Below are 23,361 nucleotides of genomic sequence, written 5' to 3'. Positions count from 1 at the left end.
AATTCTACCCTTGGCAGTTTATTAAGGAAATAATAGTACAAGGTGCACACACACAGTGATGCGTACACGCCACACACAGGTTGTTTGTTGCAGCATTGTTTATTACACTGAAAAACTGGAGGTGAAATCTAATGTCCATTGAAAGCAGATTGATTAAATAAGTTATGTACATTCAACGAAATACTATGCAGCCTTGAAAGAGAATAAGGTAGAACTTTATGCAGTCAAATTAAAAAATTCAAGTGTGTGAAGGATATTCTATAGCAAACTGTTAATAGTGGTTGTCCCTGGGTCAGGGGAGGGGACACTTTTACTTAAATACTTTACAATAATATATCACAAAACAATATGGTTCAAATATTCCATATTTGAAAAAAAAGACATCTGCAAGGCACTGACAGGACTTTGGTGACTGAACGTGAGAGCAAGTGAGGAGGGAGGGAGCAGCTGGGGTTATGTGGGGTCTCTGGCTGGAGAGCCTCAGGGGATGGGCAACCAGAAAGGGGGTGAGGGGGTTGCTGAGCTAGGCTTTGGAATATGTACTTTGAGGTGCTACCCCTTGATGGAGATGCTGGGGGTCCCTGGGTACCATGGTGGGGCTCTGGCATACCATAGTATGCTGGCAGACCACATAGTGGGATTGGGCTTGGGGTAGGAGCTACTAAAAATAAACATTTGACACTGAGGAGATATAATATTGCCCAAGCCCCACAAATCCTGGTATCAGAGACACTTTATGAGGGATGATGATGTAGACACGGGGTACATGAGCCTGTGGGGTAAGTGAAGGGTCTGGGAAGGACTGAGCTTCCCACGCTGGATGGTTTCTGTAGGATGGTGGCTGCCCAGGCCTGTCTTCTAGCTCAGGGGCAGTTACCCATCTCAGACCACCTTGCTCCTGGCTGTATTTGCAGTAACTCTCTTATTTTCCCTCTTGTAGGTGTGACAAGTGAAAGGAGTGGCACCGATATGACAGGCACAGCTCCTGCCACTCAAGCCCAACACTGGAGCTCAGCGAATCACCCAGAATCCACGGAAAAAACTCCAGCACCGAAACCAGGTAATTAACTGCTTCTGGCTACCAAGTTTCTCACTCTCAACAACCAATCAATTAAATCTGGACAGCCACTCCTCAGCATGGGGCACTCAAGACCTTTCTATGAAAGACAGCATGACATGTTGGGAAGGGAACAAGGGTGAGGATCCTAGAGTTAGCTCCCCGATGACTGTGAAAGCTCAGGGAGCAAATCTCCTCTTTCTCACCTGCAGAAGGAATGTGGTAAAAATGACCTGCCTTCATCACAGGGTTGTTCAAGTACCCAAAGAGATAGTGAGGTGCTTTATTAACTTTATAAGGTGGTCCTGTATGGTGCTGTAGTTCCTAGATTGCAGTGCTCAGGGCCAAAGGCTGAGCTTGTTTATAGGCTCGGAGAATCTAAGAGTTTTCTGGTGTAGAGTTGGCTTTTATAAATGTGGGTCCAGGGAGAGGTGAGTATTTCCAGCATGGTGTGGAACAATCTACTTGATAATTTTATTGAAAGGAATTCCCTGGCAGTCCAGGGTTTGATCCCTGGTCGGGGAACTAAGACCCACAAGCTGCATGGCGCATCCCCCCACCCCACCAAAGAGAAAACTTTTTTTTTTTTAAAGGAGGAAAATACAGGAGATAGAGCAAAGAAAATAACTGCCTGAGGGTGGCCAGGTTATGGGAGGAGAGCAGCAGTTACTCCACTCATGAGACTCTACTTTTGGCCACTAGCTGGTTTCTTTCTTCTCCTTTTAAAGTCCTAAATCACCATGTAGCCTCTATGGTGTCCGGTGGGCACTCCCTGATCGCTAAGAATGTGAAGTTTTCAGATGGCAATGAGATAATGTGCCTTGATCCAGGTAATACTTTCTTTTTCAGGGCAACTCTTTGGAATCCTCAAAGCAGATTTTCTCATCCCGGTTCTGATGGACCCAGAAGACATGAAAGACCAATTTCTGAGTGAGGTGAGACTTCTGTCCTCTAATTCTGATCAGTCAGATGACTTGACATGCAAAGCCATCCTGTCAAAGCCAATACATGGAGAGATAGTCTTGGAAAATGAGCTTATCTGTTACCATTGCCATCCTTCTGGCTCTGGTTCATCATGAAGGCTGGTTCACGCGCTCGGATCTTTTCTAACATTTTTCCTGAGCTCTTAGAAAAAAAAATCTATACAGCATAGTCAGAAGGACCCAAATTTGGATGATGGCTTTGCACTTGCTAGTGGTGTGACCTCGAGCACCTAAACTTGCCTCTCTGAACCTGTTTCCTCATGAATTAGGAACAACCATACCTAACTCATATGGTTGGTATTTGATTAAATGAAGTATTCCATAAAAAAAGTGTTTTGGAAATTGTCTGGCACATAGGAAGTGCTCAATAAACATTAAACATTATTATTATTATTAAATTATTGTTCTGAATATACATTTGTTCCAGGCTTTTGTTTATCTTCTCCTATTTTTTAAAAGTATCGTGAGACAGGAAATTGTGACGAGGAAGAACTGTTCCTAAATATTGTGACAAAAGCCCCAAAGTGATTTTCAGATATGACCTAATGGCACATTTTTCAGTGATATTAGATAATAATCATAAGATGTCAGAGCTAAAGTTCTTCATAGGTTATCTAGCCAAAATCACAATTTTACAGACAAGGAAACAGACTGATATCCATCTGTCAGCTTACTGCAATTTACTCATATGCCAAAGAAACAGCACAGAGGCAATTCATTCAAAAACCTCAAAAATGGAAGTTTCTAGAAGAGTGGTTGTGTGTGTGTGCACATGTATGTGGGCACACGTGTCTGCCTGGTGGTGGGGAGGAAACTGGAGAGCTTTTGGTGCATTTTTCTATTGAAGGCAAGTGTTAGTCACTTACTCGTGTCTGAGTCTTTGTGACTCCATGGATTATAGCCCACTAGGCTCCTCTGTCCATGGACTTTTCCAAGCAAGAATACTGGAGTGGATAGACATTCCCTTCTCCAGGGTATCTTCCTGACCCAAGGATCAAACCTGCATCTCCTGCATTGCAGGCAGAATCTTTACCATCTGAGCCACCAGGGAAGCTCTCACTGAAGGAAGAACAGGTGCAAATGATGCAATTTGGCCTCCGATAAAATTTTTTTTAGTAAAAGTTCAAGTAATAAGACTGCAGTGCTGAGTGTTAAATCTACAAAAGTCAAGGTACCCTCCCCCTTTTCTGGGTCAGGGGAGGGGGTTCCAAACCAGAAACCATCTACATTTTATTTTAAATTAAAACCAATAATGGGAAAATTGGGGTCAAGATGGGAAATTCCAGCTTTTGGTCACTTGTGTTGGAATATGGCTATCCTATATTAACAGAGAGAATTTCTATCACATATTTAAAGGATGGAATTGGCAGGGACAAGGTAGAATACATATTATCATTTTTACCAGCATTTAACATCCCAAACAGGAGGCAAAAAAAACACCTATAGCCAATTTACCCAGTTCCATGGATGGTGACAGAAGCAACATTGTAACACTCACACACACAGTGCTCAGAGCAAGATATGGACTAGCGGCCATTAACCTGGCTGAATTTAGAATCCCTTGGGTAATCCCTGGTCCAGTCCTTAGAGAGTTTCCATCTAATTGTTCAGTGGAGGGCCTAAAGGCGCATCTCCACGTTCACTTTTTCAAGATCTCAAGTGATTCTGATGAACAGTCAGGATTGAGAATTCTTGATTAAGTCATTTGTTTTAGGCCCCTTTATCATTAAACTTTGTGTGTGTGTGTGGGGGCGGGGAGTGGTGGTCTAACAAACTTGATTTATGTACTTTCCTATTGTTGAAGGCACTAACAACAAAAGGCAGGTAGCTGGAAGGAAGCTAAGAAAAGTAAAGGGTATGGCTGGACATAAAGGGTAGACAGGTGGACAGTTAAGGGCTAAGACTGGAAGGTCCCAAGATAGCATCAATGATAGTTTCTCCCTTTTTGATCTTTCAGATCCAAGACGTCTTAAAACTTACATTAGGTCATGAGCAATTCAGATTGAAATGGGTCGGCTTCGAAGTGAACAAAAAATAACACGTCTACTGTGATCTTGCACAATTTTCTCTGGATTTTGAGTGAATTTTAGTCTTTTAATTCCTAGTAGAATAGAAGAAGTAACTAGATATGTGAGGAGGCTAACTGGTGGAATTTGAGAACTAAACTTAGCATGTAAGAAAACTGCTTATGGGACCTGCATCTTGGGGTTTTAAAGAATGAAACAGGTAAGCAGAAGATGGGGGTAATGTGGAAATAATAACCTTGAGAATAATAAGCAAATAAGAACAACAACAGCAAAAAAGTCCCAACTAAACAACACTACCCTGAAACAAACCCTGTTAATCTATTGAGGAATTAAGAGAGGCCAGTACTGGTCTGGAGTGCTCAGTAGGGTTATCCTTCCATTTTCTATTCAGTTACAAGCTGGTAAAGAGATTTCAAATTTTCCAGAATGAGGAGCTTTTTAAGGGTGTTGTTACAATATGATGCATGTTATCTTTGCCCTTCAGCTAAATATTTTTTCCCTGTAAGTTGGGAAATTCTAAGACACGCTGTTCTTCATGTTAAAATATACCTTCAGCATAATATTCCTACATAGATTTTGTTACTGGTTCTTCTCCAAGTGTCCTAACACCCAGATGACATGCTAGAAATCAAACAGTAATATGTCAAATACAGTAGCAACCTTAGTCTGAAATGTTTAAAGTTAAAGTTTATTTGTATTCTTCATAGGAATATCAATAAAAGACCTCAAACGTATCTATATCTGTACATGTACAAGAACTGTCAAAAATTATTCACAGAACAAAAATAAATCTTCTTTTAGAACAAACCCAGGTAATGAAATGCTGATATGGATCTCACATATGGAACAATCTAAGTGCTACCAGCACAAAAATATGGCTTTAAAAATAAAATAAAATCTTGGGTTTTGTTTCTCTAACGTGTATTTCTTTCTTGAAATAAAAAATAAATTATTTAGAGCTATCATTGTAAAATAGTCATGTGTTTTAACACACTCTTATTAAGGCCCTGGAGATGAAGAACAAAGTCAAATTTAGAAGGTAAGTTCCTTACAGGTGTGATTCAGGTTAATATGCTGCTGTCTTGAGTTAATGTAATGAGGAAATGTCTAAGCACCAGTCAAAATTTAACCTTTACTATTTCAAATTTTCTGCAGGATAGTGGTCATTGAATCAACTAGTATTTAACCTTTTGGTGAACTGGGAATTGAAATTTTCCCTTGGGAGTGTAGAAATGACAAAAAAATGATATTTATTCTTAAATTTTTATACATCCCACACAGATGATTGAGGCCTCCTAAAACACAGTTTCTGTGAAAATCTTTTTACAGTATATAAATCTGGCTTTAAGGTTCAAACTAAAACATTTCCTGGGAAAAAACAAAGGCAATGAACACTAAGAACTGAGGAGAAAATTAAAATGCTGCTGAAATATGGACGCAAACCACCACTTGGCTCCTTGGGTGGCTCATGGCCAAGCCTTACTCAAACACCTGAGGATAAACCTATCGGGAACCACAGCTACTTCTTTCTGGACTCGACTCTCAGATCAGCGACATTCAACTTTATTTCTATGACTTCCCAAGGTATCAATAATGTTATCTTGGGTTCTTGAGATAATGTCAAACCAAGTCAATTTCAAGTCACTTTAACATATATACATATAACACATATGGTACATTTTAAAGAGGAAAGAACCACTCTCATACAATCTAACAGATGAGGGCATAACATCTAAAAATCTCAAGACGTTTGGGAATCACTGCTTGATGAGATGGATTAACATTCAGAAAAAGGAAGCCCTAAGAATCATGTGTTTTGCGTGGGTGCCCACATCGTGTTTCTACAGAAACTGCCTTTCTACGTATCTCGTATATTTTGAGATGGGGCAAAGGATGATAAATCCTTCTGTTTCCTTGAACCCGTTGGGCTTTGAAGAAGACTGCTGCGCATTAGCCCCTTTTGGATCATGTATCTTCTCAGGTTCTTTCACTCTTCATAAGATATTTATTCTACCTCATGCAAATTTCATCACTTTTGTCCTTCCTAAACTCTAGAGCATTCATAACTGGGTCATGACAAGAGAATGCTTCTAGAACTAACCAACAATCACTCAAACACAGAAAGAGAGTCTACTTAAAAATTTAACACCCCAACATATCTTGCTTTTAAAAAAGGAAACAAAATAGGCCCTTTCAATGGACATATTGATTAAAAAACCAAAGTATCCCAAATCCTTGGCCCTCAGGTACGGGGTGCGTAGGCAACTATTTACTGCTGAAGTGAGCAGGAGATTTCACTGAAGTGAAAAAGGGAAGGGGAAATGAAGAAGCAAGCCCATAATGTGTAGAAGATGGCCCCTGGAGAAGCGGCTGAAAGTACAGGGAAGCTGTGGAGTGGGCTCCAGAGCCGCTGAGTCCGGCCCAGTGACAAGTCTAGTGTGGTGTCAACTCTAGTCAGGGTCATGTGGGCCTTCGGTCATCCCAAGGAGGATTCCTTCCCCAAGTTCAGTCCCATAACCAGTCTTCTCAGAAACTCCAAAATGGAGATAACTAGAACTAAACCTAGATGGAAGGCAGAACAATCTAACCAATCTCACTCGATGGCAACGGTCCTGCTCTGGGGCTTCCAAAAAAGAACTGCTCTCAACCCAGTGCACCTCTGGGCCAGACAGAGAACTGAGGGTCGGCAGAGCTACAGATCTGTAAACAGACTAGGATCCAAAAAGCTTTACCTCGAAAGTCAAGTTAATTCTCAAGGGGATACAGCAGTCCTAGATAATCCTACTTTTTCTTTCATTGTCCAGCACCATCATAGGAGACGGTAGAAGTGGACCAGAGAAAGCTAATTCTGACCAATTCAGTGACAAGTGCAAAAGGCCAAGTTACAGCAGCATGATGAACTCATTTTACCACACTTCTCTTACAGCAGGCTGCCCTGGAGCCCAGCAGAACCTGGGTAACAGTGCCTGGAACATAGTAAGTGGTCAAGTGTTTCTCTTAGTTACCGAGTTACAATCTCCCTTCCATCAGGGCTTGTATTGCAGACACTCGGAATGCGATGACCTGAAGGAAATGTTATTACTTCTTGCTGCTTCAGCTCAGAAAGCGTATTGCTCCAGTGAAAATAAAAGGGAAGTATTAAGCTCTTTCCCTAAATCCTGCCAATGTTTGTCCTTATTAATGGCCTAGTCTGGTTGTCAGCTAGACAAGCATTCTGCCAGCACTTCATATGATTTCCAAACTCCAGCATTGGTCCACGCTGCACCCCATCACACGGTGACGTGTTGGGTGTTAGAGAGCGTGCAAGATGTGCTATCTTAATCCACCCACTTCTCTTCAAACACGCACCTCCTCCGAGTAAAACAGAGGTGTGTACTTATTTGGGCTGAAGAAAAGCCAATTGAGCAATACCTCCATAAAAATTATTGGCTTGTTGCTGACTTTCTCCATACTTAAAAAATCTTTTGGAATAAGTTCTGTAAGACTGCAGCATTCTCTAAACAAATACTCAGAAAAAATATTCAGATAGGAATAAGCTCAAAGGATAATCTAAAATTTAACATCTGGCAACTACACTGAACTTCTAGCTTACCTCTGATTTTATTATTTGTGTATACTCTTTCCTCTTCATTCAAGATAACCTGATAATAACAGAGGGCTGCATAAGCTATACAAACATTTTGGGCATCTAATCTTCCAAGTGAGGCAGCCATCTCAGAAGCTCACATAATGCCGATAAGATGTATTGCATCCATCAAAAACATAAATTTAAATTAAAAAAAAAAAATTTGGTTTTGTGTGTCTCCCCCAACCCTCCAAAATAGTTTATCAGACCTCTGTCATCCATAACCACTACCCGAGAACTTCCAAACCTCAATGCAAGACATCACCAACGATACATACTTAAGGCCACTGAAGCTGACCATTCTTTTACCAGGTTTTCTGAAGGCTTTTATAGAGAATGGCTAGAGCTAAAATAGTCACAAACAAGAACAGACCTATGTTTACATACCCTCTCCCCCAACATTGAGCACTACTTCAGAATTGGTAGTTTTTTTTTTTTCCTATTCAAATAAGTGATTTTGGCCACAGTATGCCCTCAACTTGGAGGGAAAGGGGATAAGAATTTATAAAATCATGACCAGGGGTCAAGAAAATACACAAGTGCCAAACTATGTGGCCTGATGTCTGCAGATCAGATGAGCACACCAGGCAGCTCCTGTTTTAGATCTTCGACAGGCAGAAATGGGAATGGTACAGAGGGGACATATTTCAAAAGACTGCGGGTTGGGGACCATGTGAGGTTGTTGAAATACAAGGTCAAACACAAAGATCTACTGGAGGGCAGTGCTTAAGAGGTCAGAGTGCAAGTCTGCGGTACAGTGGAGGGAAGCTTGGTGACTCTGCTGGGGCATCACCCAGAAGGGGACCTGATAAATGTTCTCTCATCCCCTTTGTAGTTCTAAGTACTCCGTTATGTGGAAACACTCACTCCATGCATATGGCTTCCTCGGGTGTTTTTTCCCCTCCCTCCTCTCCCTTAAAAAAAAAAAAAATCCCTAAAGTTTATAATTTAAAATAAACATCATTAACTTACTTGAGAAATGTGGTTGCTTTCTCAATATAAGCAATTGCTTAGATCTTGCTTAATGAGATTCTAACTCCTTTTAACATTAAATCCGACAGCATAGAAGTCAGGAACTTTTCCTATTTGTGCAGTTATATGTACATATGTGTGAATATATGTGTATATATACTTGTCTATATACTATCTGTCTAACTTGTAACATTTCATACTTCTGATAATCAAGGTTGCATTTAAGATGACGTTTCACACCTCTGGGGAAAAAAAAAAGGAAGTAAATGAACTTCCAAAACTGTTTCTGTCCTACAATAAAGCCATGGATGACAACTAGTGAACTGGGTTATTATTGCCAAATATACAAAGAGCATGGGAATAACAGCTGGAATACGCTGTCCTCCCAGTTTCAGTATTTTATTTTTCATTAAGAGTAATCACAACTTTTAAGAGAGCAATGCTTCTGATTTGGATTTCTTGTCCAAATTTAAAAGAAGAAGCAATTTAAAAGTGAAAGACTGAGATAAAATTACCCTGCCCCGACACCTGCTAGTACACTGGATAAAATCTTTATCCCAAACCAGAGTTGTAACTTACAAATAGAAGAAAAATTTTTAATTGGGAACTATTCAGAGCTTCCTGCTATGGTATGATATGGTTAGCCCTTTTCTGTACGGAAGAAAGGGTGTTTCTTTCGGATGGCTTATGGACAGTAGATCTGAATAACCTCTCCAGGGGAGAGTAAACTCTGTTGGTGATGACTGCTCCCACCACGGGGGAGGAAAGGGCAAGTGGGTGTGTGAAGATGAAGATGGTTTCTAGAGACACAGATATTTATAGTTTTGTAAACTCTAAAGAGGAAAAAGAACACCTTTTATTACAACTGGGGTTAAAAAAAAAAAAAAAGCCCCCTACCTAAAGTGGAAAAATTTCCATCTGCTACAGACAGAAGGAAATGAACATCAACAGGAGTTCAACAGAAACCCCTCCTAGAGTCCGGTTTCAATGCAACAGCTCTTATCTGCGTCCTCTGGGACAGTGAGTCCCCACGCAGATCAGCTGTCCATGTAGAACCAGTCCCGCTTGATCAGTGGGATGAACTGTTTCGTTTGGATCTTGGTAATTTGCATGTTTTCCTACAGGACAAGGGAACCAGAGCGGGGCTTTTAACCTGGCAGATGAATCCCTGAAAAATTCATTCTCACCATGTCCTGTCGCGGTCCGTGTGCTCTACCAGACAGATGCGTGGTCTCTACCTACTGAGCGGCTGGGCTCGACTCTCATTCACGTACACAGTTCCTACATTTCCTCCTCTAACAACTGCAGTGCTTTCAACAAGAGGACAACAATAATAAAAATAGCAATAGTTAAAAAGGTAATCTACATTATTAACTTCCTTTGGGTATATTACAGTGGTATTTTCTGTACACGGCCCAGAACTAAGTTCCCTATGTACACAGAGACATGGGGTGGGGGTGGGGGAAGCGTCGACCTTGGAAGTCTTAGCCTTATGCCCTGAAAGACAAGGTTCCTTTCTCCATTCCAGACTTGCTCGCCACCCTGCTGTTCTGAAGCAGCGGCATTCTGTAAACCTGGTGGGGCTGGGGAGAGGGCTGGGGACAGGAGAGTGGGGACGTTTCCTTCTGTCTCCTCCCACAGTCTGTCTATTTGTGAGGCCCGTCCGTCAGCAGCTGCTGTTTTTGAATTCACCATTCTCCGTGATGGAAAGCTTGGTGGGGTTGGTGGGGGAGATGCCATTTCGGACCTGCATGCTGTACCGTTCCTTCACCTGGGTCAGCGCGCTCATCAGTCTGGTGTTGGCCGAATCCAGGGACACGATCCGTTTTTCCTACAACACACCAAACGGGGCTTTATTCTGGCTCCATGTGGGCAACTGCGCCGTAATGCTCTACCAAATGACTGTTCTAATTAATGCTTTCTATCAAACAGCAGTGCACATGATGCTTCCCAGACAAATGGAACGTCTCTGCCTCTTTCTGCACCCGAGTCAGGCCAGCTTCCCCTGGGCCCAATGGGTTTGTGTTTCTTTTTCCCCTTCAGCATTGCAGGGTTTGTTACTCATCACCCCTTGGGACCCTAAGACATCACATAAAAATGACACCATGTGTTATTCAGACTATGAGACAGAGGTGTCAAGCTGCTTTGCTGTAGTAAGTGCTTTGGGTCAAAACTTAAACACAGGAATTAGGTGGCAAAGAAAGAAGCACCAGAGGTTTCATTTCACAGAGGAGAAGTGCATGTGATCTATGGGTTCTCAGCCCCCGAAGGGAGCACACCGGTCACATGTGGAAAGATTTCACGTGGTGCTCAAAACTGAAACAGTACATGGCGGCAGTTTATAGTCACCGACAGAGTGAGGATGCGACAGCGAGAGGGGGAGGAGCAGCCAAAAGCTAGACCGAGGGGTTATTTGAATGTGGGAAGGGAGATGTGGCCGGAGGGGGATGCCGGAAACATAACACATGGAAACAAACAGAAAACACAAGCTCCTAGACTCATTCCAGCTCAGAGGTACTCCAGGAAAGCTCCCCAATAAGGAAGACTTCTTTCATTTTACTTTTGAATCTCAGAAAGAAAAAAAAAAAGAACCTTAGAACCAATATCTTGGAACCAAAGACTGTTGAATACACGCATTAAAAAAAAGAGAAAAAAATGAAGGATCAAAATGGCAATTAGAGAAAAGCAGACTCATCTAAATTTAAAAAAAATAAATAAAAATCATCCCATCAAAATATCATTAGTTTTGCAAAGACTAGGAGAGAAATCCTAATCTTAGCTTCAGCAGCTAGGTAAATCATTCTAGAACCTTTCCAACATGAAGTTGCCATTTTCCAGAAAACAATTAAAAAAAAAAACACGTGAGGAACAACCCCCCCAGAGCCAAAAACAGGTTTCCTACCCAGGGATTGTTTTCATTTACTCAGGGAAAAGCATGGTAAGGAGAGTCATGGTCAGGGTTAGAGAGGACGCACAAACGTCCATGTGATGGATGCTATTCCTTGCTGTTACGGGAGTAGCTCCACACGGCTGTGAGCAGCGCTGCTCTGCTGGGAAACATGCTACCCAAGATGCAGAAGGAAGACCACTGCCCTGAGGGGGACGTTTAGGGAGAAAGCATATATTGGGTTGGCCAAAAAATTCATTCGGTAACAGCGTACACAAACCCGAATGAACTTTATGGCCAACCCAATACAACAGTAGCATCAGGTAAGGCTTCCCTTTAATCTGCTTTTGGGGGTGGGGTGGGAATCTATATGGAGCAGGGCTGGTGATCAGTTTCAAAAGTATGAAAAAAAACTAGCTCACACTTGTTAATATCATTAAATTTTTTTTCCTTTCCCTGATAGAGAACTCAGGAGGTAAGATACATATATATAAAAAAATAAGCATTATTAATTAACCACAAATCTAGCATAAGATTTATACTCTGGGAAGGTAACTTGTTTTAAGGATAAGCAAAACTTGAAAGAAATAAAGAACTACTAGGCTTTAAAAAAGATAATAATTAAAAAAAAAATTACTGCCAATGGAGTTTACTGAGGTAACAAGTTTAGATCTTTTAAAAGTCAGGAAGTAAGGGTTGGCTGGTGACTACCAGGGAAAAGGGGGTGGGAACCAGATATGATGTTCCCCCCTACTATGGTTAGAAATGATCTCTGAGCAGAAAGACTGGTAATATCTCAAAATGATTAAAAAAGAAGGTATTTCAGTATTAGGATAAATTATAATGTCCCAGTTCTAAGGACTAAAGGATTCTCTAGGGTTGACCCAAAGAAATTAGGCATTCATGAAAAATTATTTGACTCATAAAGGGTCAAAAAGAAGGCTAAGAATGGCTGTATTTATTTATTTCCTGCAAGAGTAACAACTAAAGTCAAGCAACCCTTTTATTCAACAGTTGAAAACTTCCAAGTGGACAAACTCCCTTTTGTAACTTCCCCTCCAAGTGCCAACCTTTCAAAATAAAACAAACAAACAAAAAAATCAAACAGGGACTTTTGAAAGTCAAGTTCAGTTGGCAAAAGATACCTTGACATTTTCATTCTGCCTGGCGTGAACGTCAGAGCAATCTAGTTCCGGCCTGACAGGAAGGGCTTTGAGTGTGGGGAGTGCAGGAGCTGGAATGTGTAGGAGGCCAGTGCATCGGGCCAGGGCTGGGAACTGCTCAGCTAGAGAACGGACGGACGGGGTTACTTGCCTGTTTGCATAATCTCATCTCCATTTATGACCTGTAATTTAACACAGTGGAGATATCACTTGCAACAGTAACTAGGCAGCTGCTCGCTTCTCCTAGGACGCCCTTTTCTGTTCTCCATTTGAGTCACCTGGAGAGATCCCTGGAGCAGGGGGGAGGTTGGGGTGGAAGGTGGCACAGTCCCTGGTCTGATGTTTAAGAAATGACCCCTTAGTACCATCACCAGGATCTCCTCTCCTAGGACAGGGTCACTAGGGGAATACTCATCATCTCCCAGTTCCAGTTAGAAAGCGGCTGACCCCAGGGGGGCCGCGGAGCATGAACTGACTCTAGGAGATGAAGAGGCTGAATTCAGGGTCAAGCCTGGTCTGGAGGGGCACATGGCTGCTGAGAGAGATGGAAACCCATTCACTGGGTACTTGTCCTGTCCTGTTTTGGGAAGTGTTGGGCCCGATGCTAGTACAAGGAAAGCAATTCACTTCAGAAATATTTTTTAACTGCCAGTGGCACCAAGGCAGGTATCAGGGGCACAGAAGTAAGTGTGCATTACCTCGCTGGGAAGCTTTCACCCCAAAACATGTCTTCATTCTAGCAAATGTTGCTGGAAGGGTTGCTCTGCTCCATCAAACACTTAAGATGTTAAGTTACTTATTCTTTCAGAGGAAGAGGTATTTGCTATAAAGGACACCAAAGGATTTTCACAGTCTTTTGCTAGAAAAGGATTTTTAATGTGTCAGTGAGATAGCAGCTAGAATTGGGAATCCCCTTCCTTTTAAGGGGATTATAATTTTTGAAAAGCTAGCTTTAGTGTTTATCATCTGTGCTGGGCATCATGCGATGATTTTCAAAATGTGGTCTAATGGACTCTTCAGGTGTGCTTTAGGGATCCAAAGTGAGCCTCCTCTTAAAATTTACTATATAGTAATGCCTGTGTTTGAATGTGTAATTTATGATATTTAGCTAACCTGGACATGATTTGATCCATTAGCTGAGAGAAGGCCTTGTTGTTGAGGGGTCAGGAGGAGCAGCTGGAAAGGGATCTATGGAAGGTGCCTCTGGTTCCACCAAAATAGTCCATAGAATCAAACCATTTGAAAACCACTGCCTTGAGGTATGGACCCAAACTACTGTCTAGTTTAGCCAGACTGCAAGTCTGACATTGACCAGTGCTTTGAGGATAACAGTTCTCCCATTCTGGAATGATGACACCCTCCTGTTAACTGAGAGAAGGCCCTTTCTTTCCAGAGCTTTTGAGCCCTGATGAATCTGTTTCCCTCCTTTGCCTTTACCTGCTATGCCTATGACTCCTGCTTCATGTCCAGCCATCTTACCTAGAAGTCAAAATCGGGGGTAGGGTAGGATAGAAATCTTCAGAAGCTAATGATGAGGCTGCCTCAACAGGCAACTAGGAAATCGGACTGTATGCACACAGCCATGAGTGGGACACCCCTAAGCTCCCTTTGCTAAGGCTGTCACGGTTTTAGACCAGCGGAAATTATTAAAACAATCTGTATTATCTCATCAGAACTAAAATCTATTTGGGTGTAGTTATTCATAGAACTCTCTCTCATGTTGAAAAATCCCAAAGTGAACACTTAGCAACACTAGTTTTCCTGACTAAACTGTCTTTACCCAGGCTGTTTCTCTTAAGCCTCTTGGATAAATGCCTGTCGAGATAGCCTTGTCTCTGCAACCCTTCCTTCTCTGTCATCCACCCTGGGGACACATTTAAAGAAAGGACCAACTAAGAACTTTCTTCTGATTCTTAGGAGGTCTAAATATCTGGAAACTAGAGTTCAAGGGTCCAAATCTTTCTGGGAACTGTGCTGACAAGAGAGCATGGGAACTCGCACTTGACTTCTGGGTCTCATGTGTATGAGGGAGTACGAGGCCCAGGACGCATACTTTCCGCGGTGGTGCTTTCAGCCTCACTCCCTATTCCTTTGAAAAATGTACCCCATCCCACATTAGCTCTGTCAGGAAACCAGAGTGGGAATGGCATGTGTGTTTAAGAATACTGGGTGGTTCTACCATAGACTGATACTGGCTGAGAGCGAGAGGAGAAAGTGGGACACACAAAGGCCTTGCTCCCATTTTTATTTCAGACTTACAGAAACGAGATGATACTTAAGGGTGAGAAACACAAGCCTGGCTGGGTGGTCTTTAGGGAGGGGATATATTCAGTGGCCAAACCAGCCACATCCAAACGGCACTTGCCTCTCGTTACTTGTTTCACTCTAAGAAATACAACTGTGTTTTGCACTGAAAAGATGAAAAGGCATTAGAAACACTTCCTGGGTTTTGCTCTGAGAACCTGTGAGGAGCCCCTGGCCATCATTGTGTCGTTAGCATCACAGGTAGAAGCTACAGGGAGCAGACACCCAGGTTCTGATCTCATCAACTGTAAGAGGCACTCCAAGCACAGCAGCAACGGGGAAGGGCGGCCAAGTGAACCCCAGGCACCGATGCCTGTCATGGAACCAAAAGAATAACAAGGCAGGGTGCCTTCTGCAGCCCTGTCTTTCCCCTGAAGCTCAACTACTGTTTGGGGCCAGAGGCTGATGGCACAGTGGACGTGACTGACGAGACCGTGAACGTCACAGCCAAGCAATGGTCAGTGGAGGTCACAAGCCAGACACATGCAGTGGACTTTTCACAGGTGCCCCCGAGAGAATGCCCTCCTTTCCAGAAGGAAAGAAGTAAACCCCGTCATGCACCCGGTTGAGATTTGTCGAGCACCTGTACTAAAGCAGGCTAAAACTTTGCTGGGTTAACGGATTCGTCACCAGTAAAGGAAGGAAAAGGTCGTAGAGGTCGCAAAGAAACATTTTAAAAAAGTCTTTAAAAGGTAATGCCAAGAACTTTCCAATGAGCCGTTTTCTGTTATGTGCCTTGGTGTTTGCAAAGGATGGGAAGTCGGGAGATAACAGTTATGATAAACCAGTTGCTTCCACTAGACTGAGAACCTGCTTACCTGTGCATCGATTATTTTTTGCTTTGCATCAATAACTGCCTGCATCTCAGCATGATCCTTCTTCAGTTCCTCTTCCACAGCCATTAGCCTAGAATGGGGCGGGAAGGAGAGACCAACAGCTTCAAGGAGCGAGCAGGCTAACACACAGAACAAGACACCCACACTCAGGACAGCTCAGCGTTGCCACTCCTTCCTAGCGCAAGATCTGCACTAGGCTCTGTCTTCTCACCTGCCTTGGGAGAAGACATTCAGAGCTGATGCCTCTCCTGGGACTGGATCCCAAATGTTTCCATCTCCTCTGCAGTAGCACTCTCACCATCATTATCTCCCTGTCTTCTATCAGATCCTTTCCTTAGCACAACTTATTTCATTTTAAAACAGCAAATCTACTGACACAAATCAAACCCTTTTTTAATCTCATTACTTTGTGACAGCTGACCTTTCCTGCCCCTGAACAGCTAAAAGTCCTCTGAGTGTAGGTCCACATAGTAGGTCTACTTTTAATCTCATGCATTTCATATCTTAATCCCCTGATGTTTAACCCCATGGAAGGGCTCTCAGTAAGACTGCTAAATCCTTCTGTGCTGCTAAACAACAGACTTCTTTCGACCTGCCTACGGCACTTAACAACTCTGAAGCACAGCGGTTATGAGCATCAAGCTAGGGCTTGACTACCTGGCTTCAAACCCCAGTTGCACCACTAAGTGACCTTGGGCAAGTGACTTAATGAATTTGTTGCCTGTTTCTTTATTTGTAAGAGGAGAATAATAATAATAATGCTGACCTCAGAGGCTGGCATTAAACAAATTATCAGTAACAGAGTAAACAAATCTTATTTGTAAAGTGCTTAGAAAAGTGCCTGGCCCACAGGCAGTGCTATGTAGTGTTTGGTAAAATTGCCCCCCGCCCTTGGTCTTCCTTGGACGTCCTTGGCCCTCTGCCTTGATTCTCTGGCTCTAAAGATGTCCAGTGTCTTAGACCTCTCTGGACTTGTAAAAATCTAAATTAGTCTTGGACGTTGGATACTGACACTTTTAAAATTCAGTTTTGCTCTAAGACCTGGTAAGTGAGTCACTAAGTTTTAACTGTTTCTGATTGTTACAACTAAAGGAAATTTGGCTACCTCAGAGGAAGTGCACTAAGGTCTCACATGTGGAAAAGTGTAAGAGATACAGCCAGCCTTCACCCCTGTAGAGAGTATCATGGAGGACATGCAGTGCTTGCTTTAGGATCCTCTAGCCATCATCCCACCTCTTCGTGCCCCGAGCCAGCCCATGTCCGCTGCCAGGCGGCCTCTGACCTGCTGATGATGCTCTTCATCTGGCTGTCCTTCTCCTCCTGCTGCCTGCGCAGCCGCTCCTCGCTGTCCTCCAGCCGGGCCTTGTACTCCAGCAGCAGCTTCTGCATCTGCTGCTCCTGCACTAGCAACCGGCGCTCATACTCCTCGAGTCGCCGGCTGGACACTCGCAGGCGCTCCTTCAGTTTGGTGATTTCCTGTTCGTACTAGAGCAGAGGACAAAGAAAAGTGAAAGTGTTAGTCGCTCAGTTGCGTCTGACTCTTTGTGACCCCATGGACTGCAGCCCGCCAGGCTCCTCTCTGTCCATGGGACCTTCCAGGCAAGAATACTAGAGTGAGTTGCCATTTCCTTCTCCAGAGGATTTTCCTGACCCCAAGGATAGAACCTAAGTCTCTCTCCAGCATTGCAGGTAGATTCTTTACCATCTGAGCCACCAGGGAGAGCAGAAGAGAAGAGGTGCCAAAGACAAGGAGAGAAGAACTAGAGTTACCCTGGTTTTAGATGTCAGTGATTGATTTTTTTTTATCAAACCCTAAGCAGTGTAGCTGGATGCTGGGTGAGCAGCCATTCCATGGGCTGCTGATACTCTTCAAAATGATCCCCAGGCATACATGGTAATGGAGCTCTGCCTGCCTCCTAAAATGACATCTTAACTCTGCACTCCAAATCTATATATTTATATATCATTCTCCACATTAAACTAGAGGTTGCTGCAAGCCACATCAATACCAATCTGTGATGGTATCCAACGGGAACAGGAAAAAAAAAAAAAGAAGGCCAGGCAGGCACTTAGAAGCTTAAAATAAGCCAAAAGCCAGCTGTCTACAAGAGAAAGGCTTCTGTAGCACCTCCTGTGTTGTAGGATCTCTGACATGGCTTGACTCATCAGATTGCCATTCTTTCACCCTTAGAATCAGCCCTTTAAAGAGCAAGCAGCACTTCTGTAGTGACAAGCTACTAAATCAATACTTTTATACAATATATTCTATCTGCTTCCTCCCTGTCCATGGAAGTGTAAAACACTTGGGTTCACAGGCTCTAAGCAAAAGGCCCACGTGTTCTTTAACACTGCCTCTCGGCCCACTTTTATGATGTTGTTCATCTGCCCAATTTGCCACTGCTTGTTGGAACACATATATACGCCTGTTTTCTCAGCAAAGTTTTATAGAACAAACTCTCACTCAAGTTTCATAGAATTCAGTTGGTTACCTGGTCCCTTCTTGTACTGAAGCTGCTGTGGTTGAGGTCTGAATAACTGGAATGTCAGATTTCTGGATGAGGTAAGAAGCATTAAGTTTTCTTGTATATGGTCAACTCAAATTCATTAGTCATTAAGGATAAACCTATATGTTGCTTTGTAAAATGCAATGTATTTTCACGTCGTATCTCATTTAATCAACAATTGGACAATTAGCTTCTGCTTATCCAATGTCATGGTCCTACACTATGCTTATTAATCCAGAAGGTCAAAGATGACAGTTCTTACAGTCTGAAGAGGCAGACTGCATCAATAAGCACAGCTTTTAGGGTTATGCTGATAAACAGAAGCTAGTTGTCTGGCTAATTAAATGAGATAATGCTGTACATGACATCATGGTTCTTGTGTCATAATCCTTTTTCTTCATGTCAACTTTTCTTAACAAAACTGAAGCAATAGTTAATGTCTTTTTTTTCAGTTTTTTTTCTTTTGATGTTGGTGTCTTCTAAAAATCATCTATAGCATTACAAATTCTTTATCCAGAAAAGGAGAAAAGGAAACAAAAAAAGGCAAAATCACTACAAAGATATAGAAAGGAAGTCTGGTCCAAGGGTAATTTTGGACGTGTTTAGTTATACAGAAACACAAAATATTCACTTAAAATGATTAGAAATGGATAACAGAATTTTCTTGAAATTCAGGGAACCCATATTAAAACAAAATATATATTAGAATGCATTCTCCCCTTGCACTAGAGCTTGATGTCAACTTGATGGACATCTCTGCATATTTTCACATGCAGCCACTACTGAAATAATATACATGAATATGCATCGAAGGGTTAACATAAGAGGTGAAGCTGAACTTGGGGAGATCACGTTCCTGGCTAGATGACCCTGTGGGTGGTCTGCCAGTGGGGACAGTAAGTCAATAAACGCAGACTACATCCTACCTTCTCAGCATGCTTGGCTTCGTCCTGATTTTGCTCAGTCTCTTCCACGTCCTCTTCATACTGCCCATTGTTCAGAACCCAGGCTGCTGTCCTCTCGACTGGGGACATTGTGGCGGAGTCCACAGGTGACTGAACCTGCATCAGAAATACCCGTTAGCATTTCCTGAAAGAGCTCATCTGCAGTTATGTTCCACAAAGACAGCTATTCTTGGAAGGCATAACTGTGATCCCTGTTTTTTGATAAATGCTCTCAGTTCTAAATAATATTACTGCCAGGGCTGGGGGTGAGAGAAGAGGATATCCACTGGTATAAGAATAAATATTCAGAAATATTGTAAACAGAAATCACTTCTAAGAATCTGCCTCCCCACACCACCCCCCCCCACCCCCAAAGAGGAAAAGCCAAGGCCTTAAAACTGTTAATTAGTCCAGTGGTTTCATTAGGTCATTACCTAATGAAATTACAGTGTTCACAGAGGAGAGAGAGAAAATGCAACTTGATGGCTGACTGCTCGGGTGAGGAAACACCTGTTTAACCAGGAATGCTCAGGAACCAAGGAACCATTTAATGCTAAACAACTCACAAGGTAGCTAACCAATTTATATATCAGAACGCCAAGTTCTTAATTTTCACATCAGCCATTTAGGGAAAGAGAAAAAAAACACTTTTCGCTACTGGTGTTTTGATATTGGTCATTTTTATAGAGCACTGACTTCTTGATGGGTTAAGATCCATAAGTTCATATTTTACCAGAAAGTTTCTTGATGAATATAGCATCACAACAATGGATATCAGCCTAGTCCAAGGGATATTTCTATCCAGTTAGGAGAGCTAGATAAACTGCCCTTTTGTAAGGGCAACAGAAAAGGATGCAGAATGAAAAGAATTCTGGCCTTGAGTAGCAACTCTACCACTTACCCTGTCCCTTAATCTCTTAAATACTTTTTTCCATCTATTGAGTAGGGTTATCACCACCACCACTATCCTGAGCATCTCCCTGGGAGTTCCGAGGATGGAATAATACAATGTATGTAAAAATTCTTTGGAAACTACAGAGTACTATAGAACTTAGATGTTATTACTATATTTATCTTAGAAACCTGGCACTGGATACGACAATTTGTATTAGGCTACTACTGGGTTTTCCTGGTGGCTCAGAGGTAAACAATCCTCCAGCACTGTAGGAGACATGGGTGGCTCGATCTCTGGGTCGGGAAGATCCCCTGGAGTAGGAAATGGCAACCCACTCCAGTATTCTGGCCTGGGAAATCCCATGGGCAGAGGAGCCTGGCATGCTGTAGTCCACGGGGCTGCAAAGAGTCAGACATGACTTAGTCACTAAACAATAACGACTGAACATTAGTGGTTCCTTCCTAAACAATGCTGGAAATAGACAGCAAGTTATTTTTCTCTAGCTTTTCTGAGAAATAGAAAAAAGCATTTTCTGTGAGTTAGCCTTTTTATAATTAAAATAAATTTCTACTCTATAAATAGTTGGAAGGGTATTTTCTTTCTCATGCAGAGCTATAAGCCTTAAGAATCTTTATCTTGTTCTGGAATAAAACTTGGTTAAACTCTAAATATATAGATATTTTAAAATAAGGAGTATTTTGATCACTTTGAGGTTTAGAAAGACTAGATGAAAAAAAAAAAAGTGGATGCAAAAGCAAAAAGGTTATTTGGGCAGACTGAAAAATATTCATACAAAAGTAGTAGGAGGGACTTTCCTTGGCGATCCAGTGGTTAAGATCCGCCTGCCAATGCAGGGGACGCAGGTTCGGTCTCTGGTCGGGGAAGATCCCACACGCCGTGCGGCGACTAAGCCCGTGAGCCACCAACTGCTGAGCTCAAGCGCTCCAGAGCCTGTGCTCCACAACGAGAGAAGCCACAGCAAGGAGATGCCTGAGCGCTGCAGCTAGAGAAAGCCCGTACGCAGCAATGAAGACCCCGTGCAGTCAGAAAGAGATATAAATACAATTTTAAAAAGTATGAAGATATTTCTTAAAGATTTGAAGAAGAACCTGGTTTGGTTGATTTATACAGATGACGGATATGCATCTATAAAAATGGCTTCATGCCTGTGGTACACAAAAGCAACTGGGAATGAACTTCTAGAAATTCCTTCTTTAAAGCCATTTTCTCCACTGTCTCAAGAAAAACATAAACATGTCTTAAACTGCAGTCCCCTCAGTTCTCAAAGTCTAACCTTCATCGCCACTGTGGTAGGGATGCTTCTTATGCTTCATTCATTTGTGGATCATTCTTATTATTTTTGTCATAACCACATTATCACTGACATATTATTTATTATAATCAATAATAAAACAACCATTTCCAGTTTGCTAAGCAATATTATCAGTAAAATCATGAGTTTGATGTTTTATATATATTTATAAATAATTCATATTAATAGTCAAATATTTTTCTAATATACATTAACATAATTACATGATTAATTAAATACCTTGTATACTTAAATTGAGTATCACACTTTGGGAACACTGATCTATAGAATTCATTTATATTAAAATAGGTGATAACTATCTACTTCAAAAGTTATTATGAGAAACAAATGAGAGAGCATATAAAAGCAGTTTGTAAACCACAAGTTCCTTCACACACACACACACCCTGGGTTCTCCCTCTACTGGATTTTGAAAGTAAAGCACAATACATTGCTTTAGTATTGGCAGAGAAAAATAGTTTAACAAGGGGTTTAGGTTTTACTTGACGTATGTACACCTGAAAGGCAAAATATTATGGTTCTGAGTCTTTAAAAATTAATAGAAAGTCCATACTTAGAGGAGACAAATGTCTTTTTAATTTCATAATCTTATCACTTTACTACATAGGGTACAGCAAAGCTGCTTTTCTGTGAAACCAGGATTTTCTTTTCAATTGCTGCTTGAGATAAAACAGTTGCTAAAATGAGTAACTTTACTGTTTGTAATTTATAACTTCAAGGAAGCTAATTCAATAGCTTTCTGCTTTATAGTTAACGATATATTGCTTGAAAGAACTTTCCTTCCCTGTGATTTGTTACAAGTAACTAATTAATGAGTGCCAATAAATGCACTACAAATTAATAGTATCCCTAAGAACATACTAAGGAGAGATCTTAGCCCCTAGAAGCATATTGAAAACAACAACTCCTTAGGTAATCCGGGCACTGACTGTAAAGTGAGAAGTTGGAAAAGCAAGAGTTAGTTCATTTCACTGGTGGTGGTGGTAGCTACCGTATCAGCACAGGGACTATGTCCAGTGAATTATAAGAGGGTACACTGGGAACTGGGCATTTCACCCTATTCCTATTTTACTGGTTAAATCTGCTTTTCCTAATATATATTCCTAGTACTTTGCACGGCCTACCGTGCACGCATGCTAAGTTGCTTCAGTCATGTCCAACTCTTTTTGACTCTATGAACTGTAGCCCACCAGGCTCCTCTGTCCATGGTATTCTCTAGGCAAGAGTACTGGAGTGGGTGGCCATTCCCTTCTCCAGGGGGGATCTTCCCAGGGGTCAAACCCGCATCTCTTACATCTCCTGCATTGGCAGGTAGATTCTTTACTAGCACCACCTGGGATGCCCCATGGCATATGGTAGGTGGTCAGTAAGTTTTGAAAAAATAAATCAGACTAACATAACTACTTGTATTTATGATAAAACCTAGAAAGGGCTGACTAAATCTCTGCAAGGAGATCAAACCAGTCAATTCTAAAGGGAATCAGTCCTGAATATTCATTGGAAGGACTGATGCTGAAGCTGAAATACTTTGGCCACCTGATGCAAAGAACTGACTTGCTGGAAAAGACCCTGATGCTGGGAAAGATTGAAGGCAGGAGGAGAAGGGGACGACAGAGGATGAGATGGTTGGATGGCAACATAAAGGTGATGGACATGAGTTTGAGCAAGCTCATGGAATGGGTGATGGATACGGAAGCCTAGTGTGCTGCAGTCCATGGGGTTGCAGAGTCGTACACAACTGAGCAATTGAACTGACTGAACTGATTATAAAAACAGAAAAAATAATACTGAACAAATAAGAAATAGTTATCTATACTGGAAGACAATAGAG

At 42.0% G+C, this 23,361-nt stretch overlaps 1 protein-coding gene across 7 annotated transcripts in view; it reads right to left on the bottom strand.

The window, feature by feature from the left end:
- Nucleotides 1–5,610: 5,610 nt before the first annotated feature.
- Nucleotides 5,611–23,361, bottom strand: part of RASAL2 (RAS protein activator like 2) — a 402,889-nt gene continuing 385,138 nt past the window's right edge. For 5 of the 7 annotated variants that reach the window (XM_055582761.1, XM_055582754.1, XM_055582756.1 and 2 more), the window contains 5 exons: nucleotides 19,285–19,419; nucleotides 17,137–17,339; nucleotides 15,837–15,924; nucleotides 12,866–12,896; nucleotides 5,611–10,495 (listed from right to left, as the gene is read on the bottom strand). In XM_055582761.1, the coding sequence (XP_055438736.1) occupies nucleotides 10,353–10,495; nucleotides 12,866–12,896; nucleotides 15,837–15,924; nucleotides 17,137–17,339; nucleotides 19,285–19,419 (600 nt within the window). In that variant the 3' untranslated portion in view covers nucleotides 5,611–10,352. The remainder of the gene's footprint in view (nucleotides 10,496–12,865; nucleotides 12,897–15,836; nucleotides 15,925–17,136; nucleotides 17,340–19,284; nucleotides 19,420–23,361) is intronic. The other 2 variants (XM_055582755.1, XM_055582757.1) reach the window with 1 other exon arrangement.

Source organism: Bubalus kerabau, chromosome 5 (assembly GCF_029407905.1).
Source record: "Bubalus kerabau isolate K-KA32 ecotype Philippines breed swamp buffalo chromosome 5, PCC_UOA_SB_1v2, whole genome shotgun sequence".
NCBI classification, from domain to species: domain Eukaryota; kingdom Metazoa; phylum Chordata; class Mammalia; order Artiodactyla; family Bovidae; genus Bubalus; species Bubalus kerabau.
Note: the sequence above shows the minus strand (reverse complement) of the source record. Positions and strands in the feature narration are given on the sequence as shown.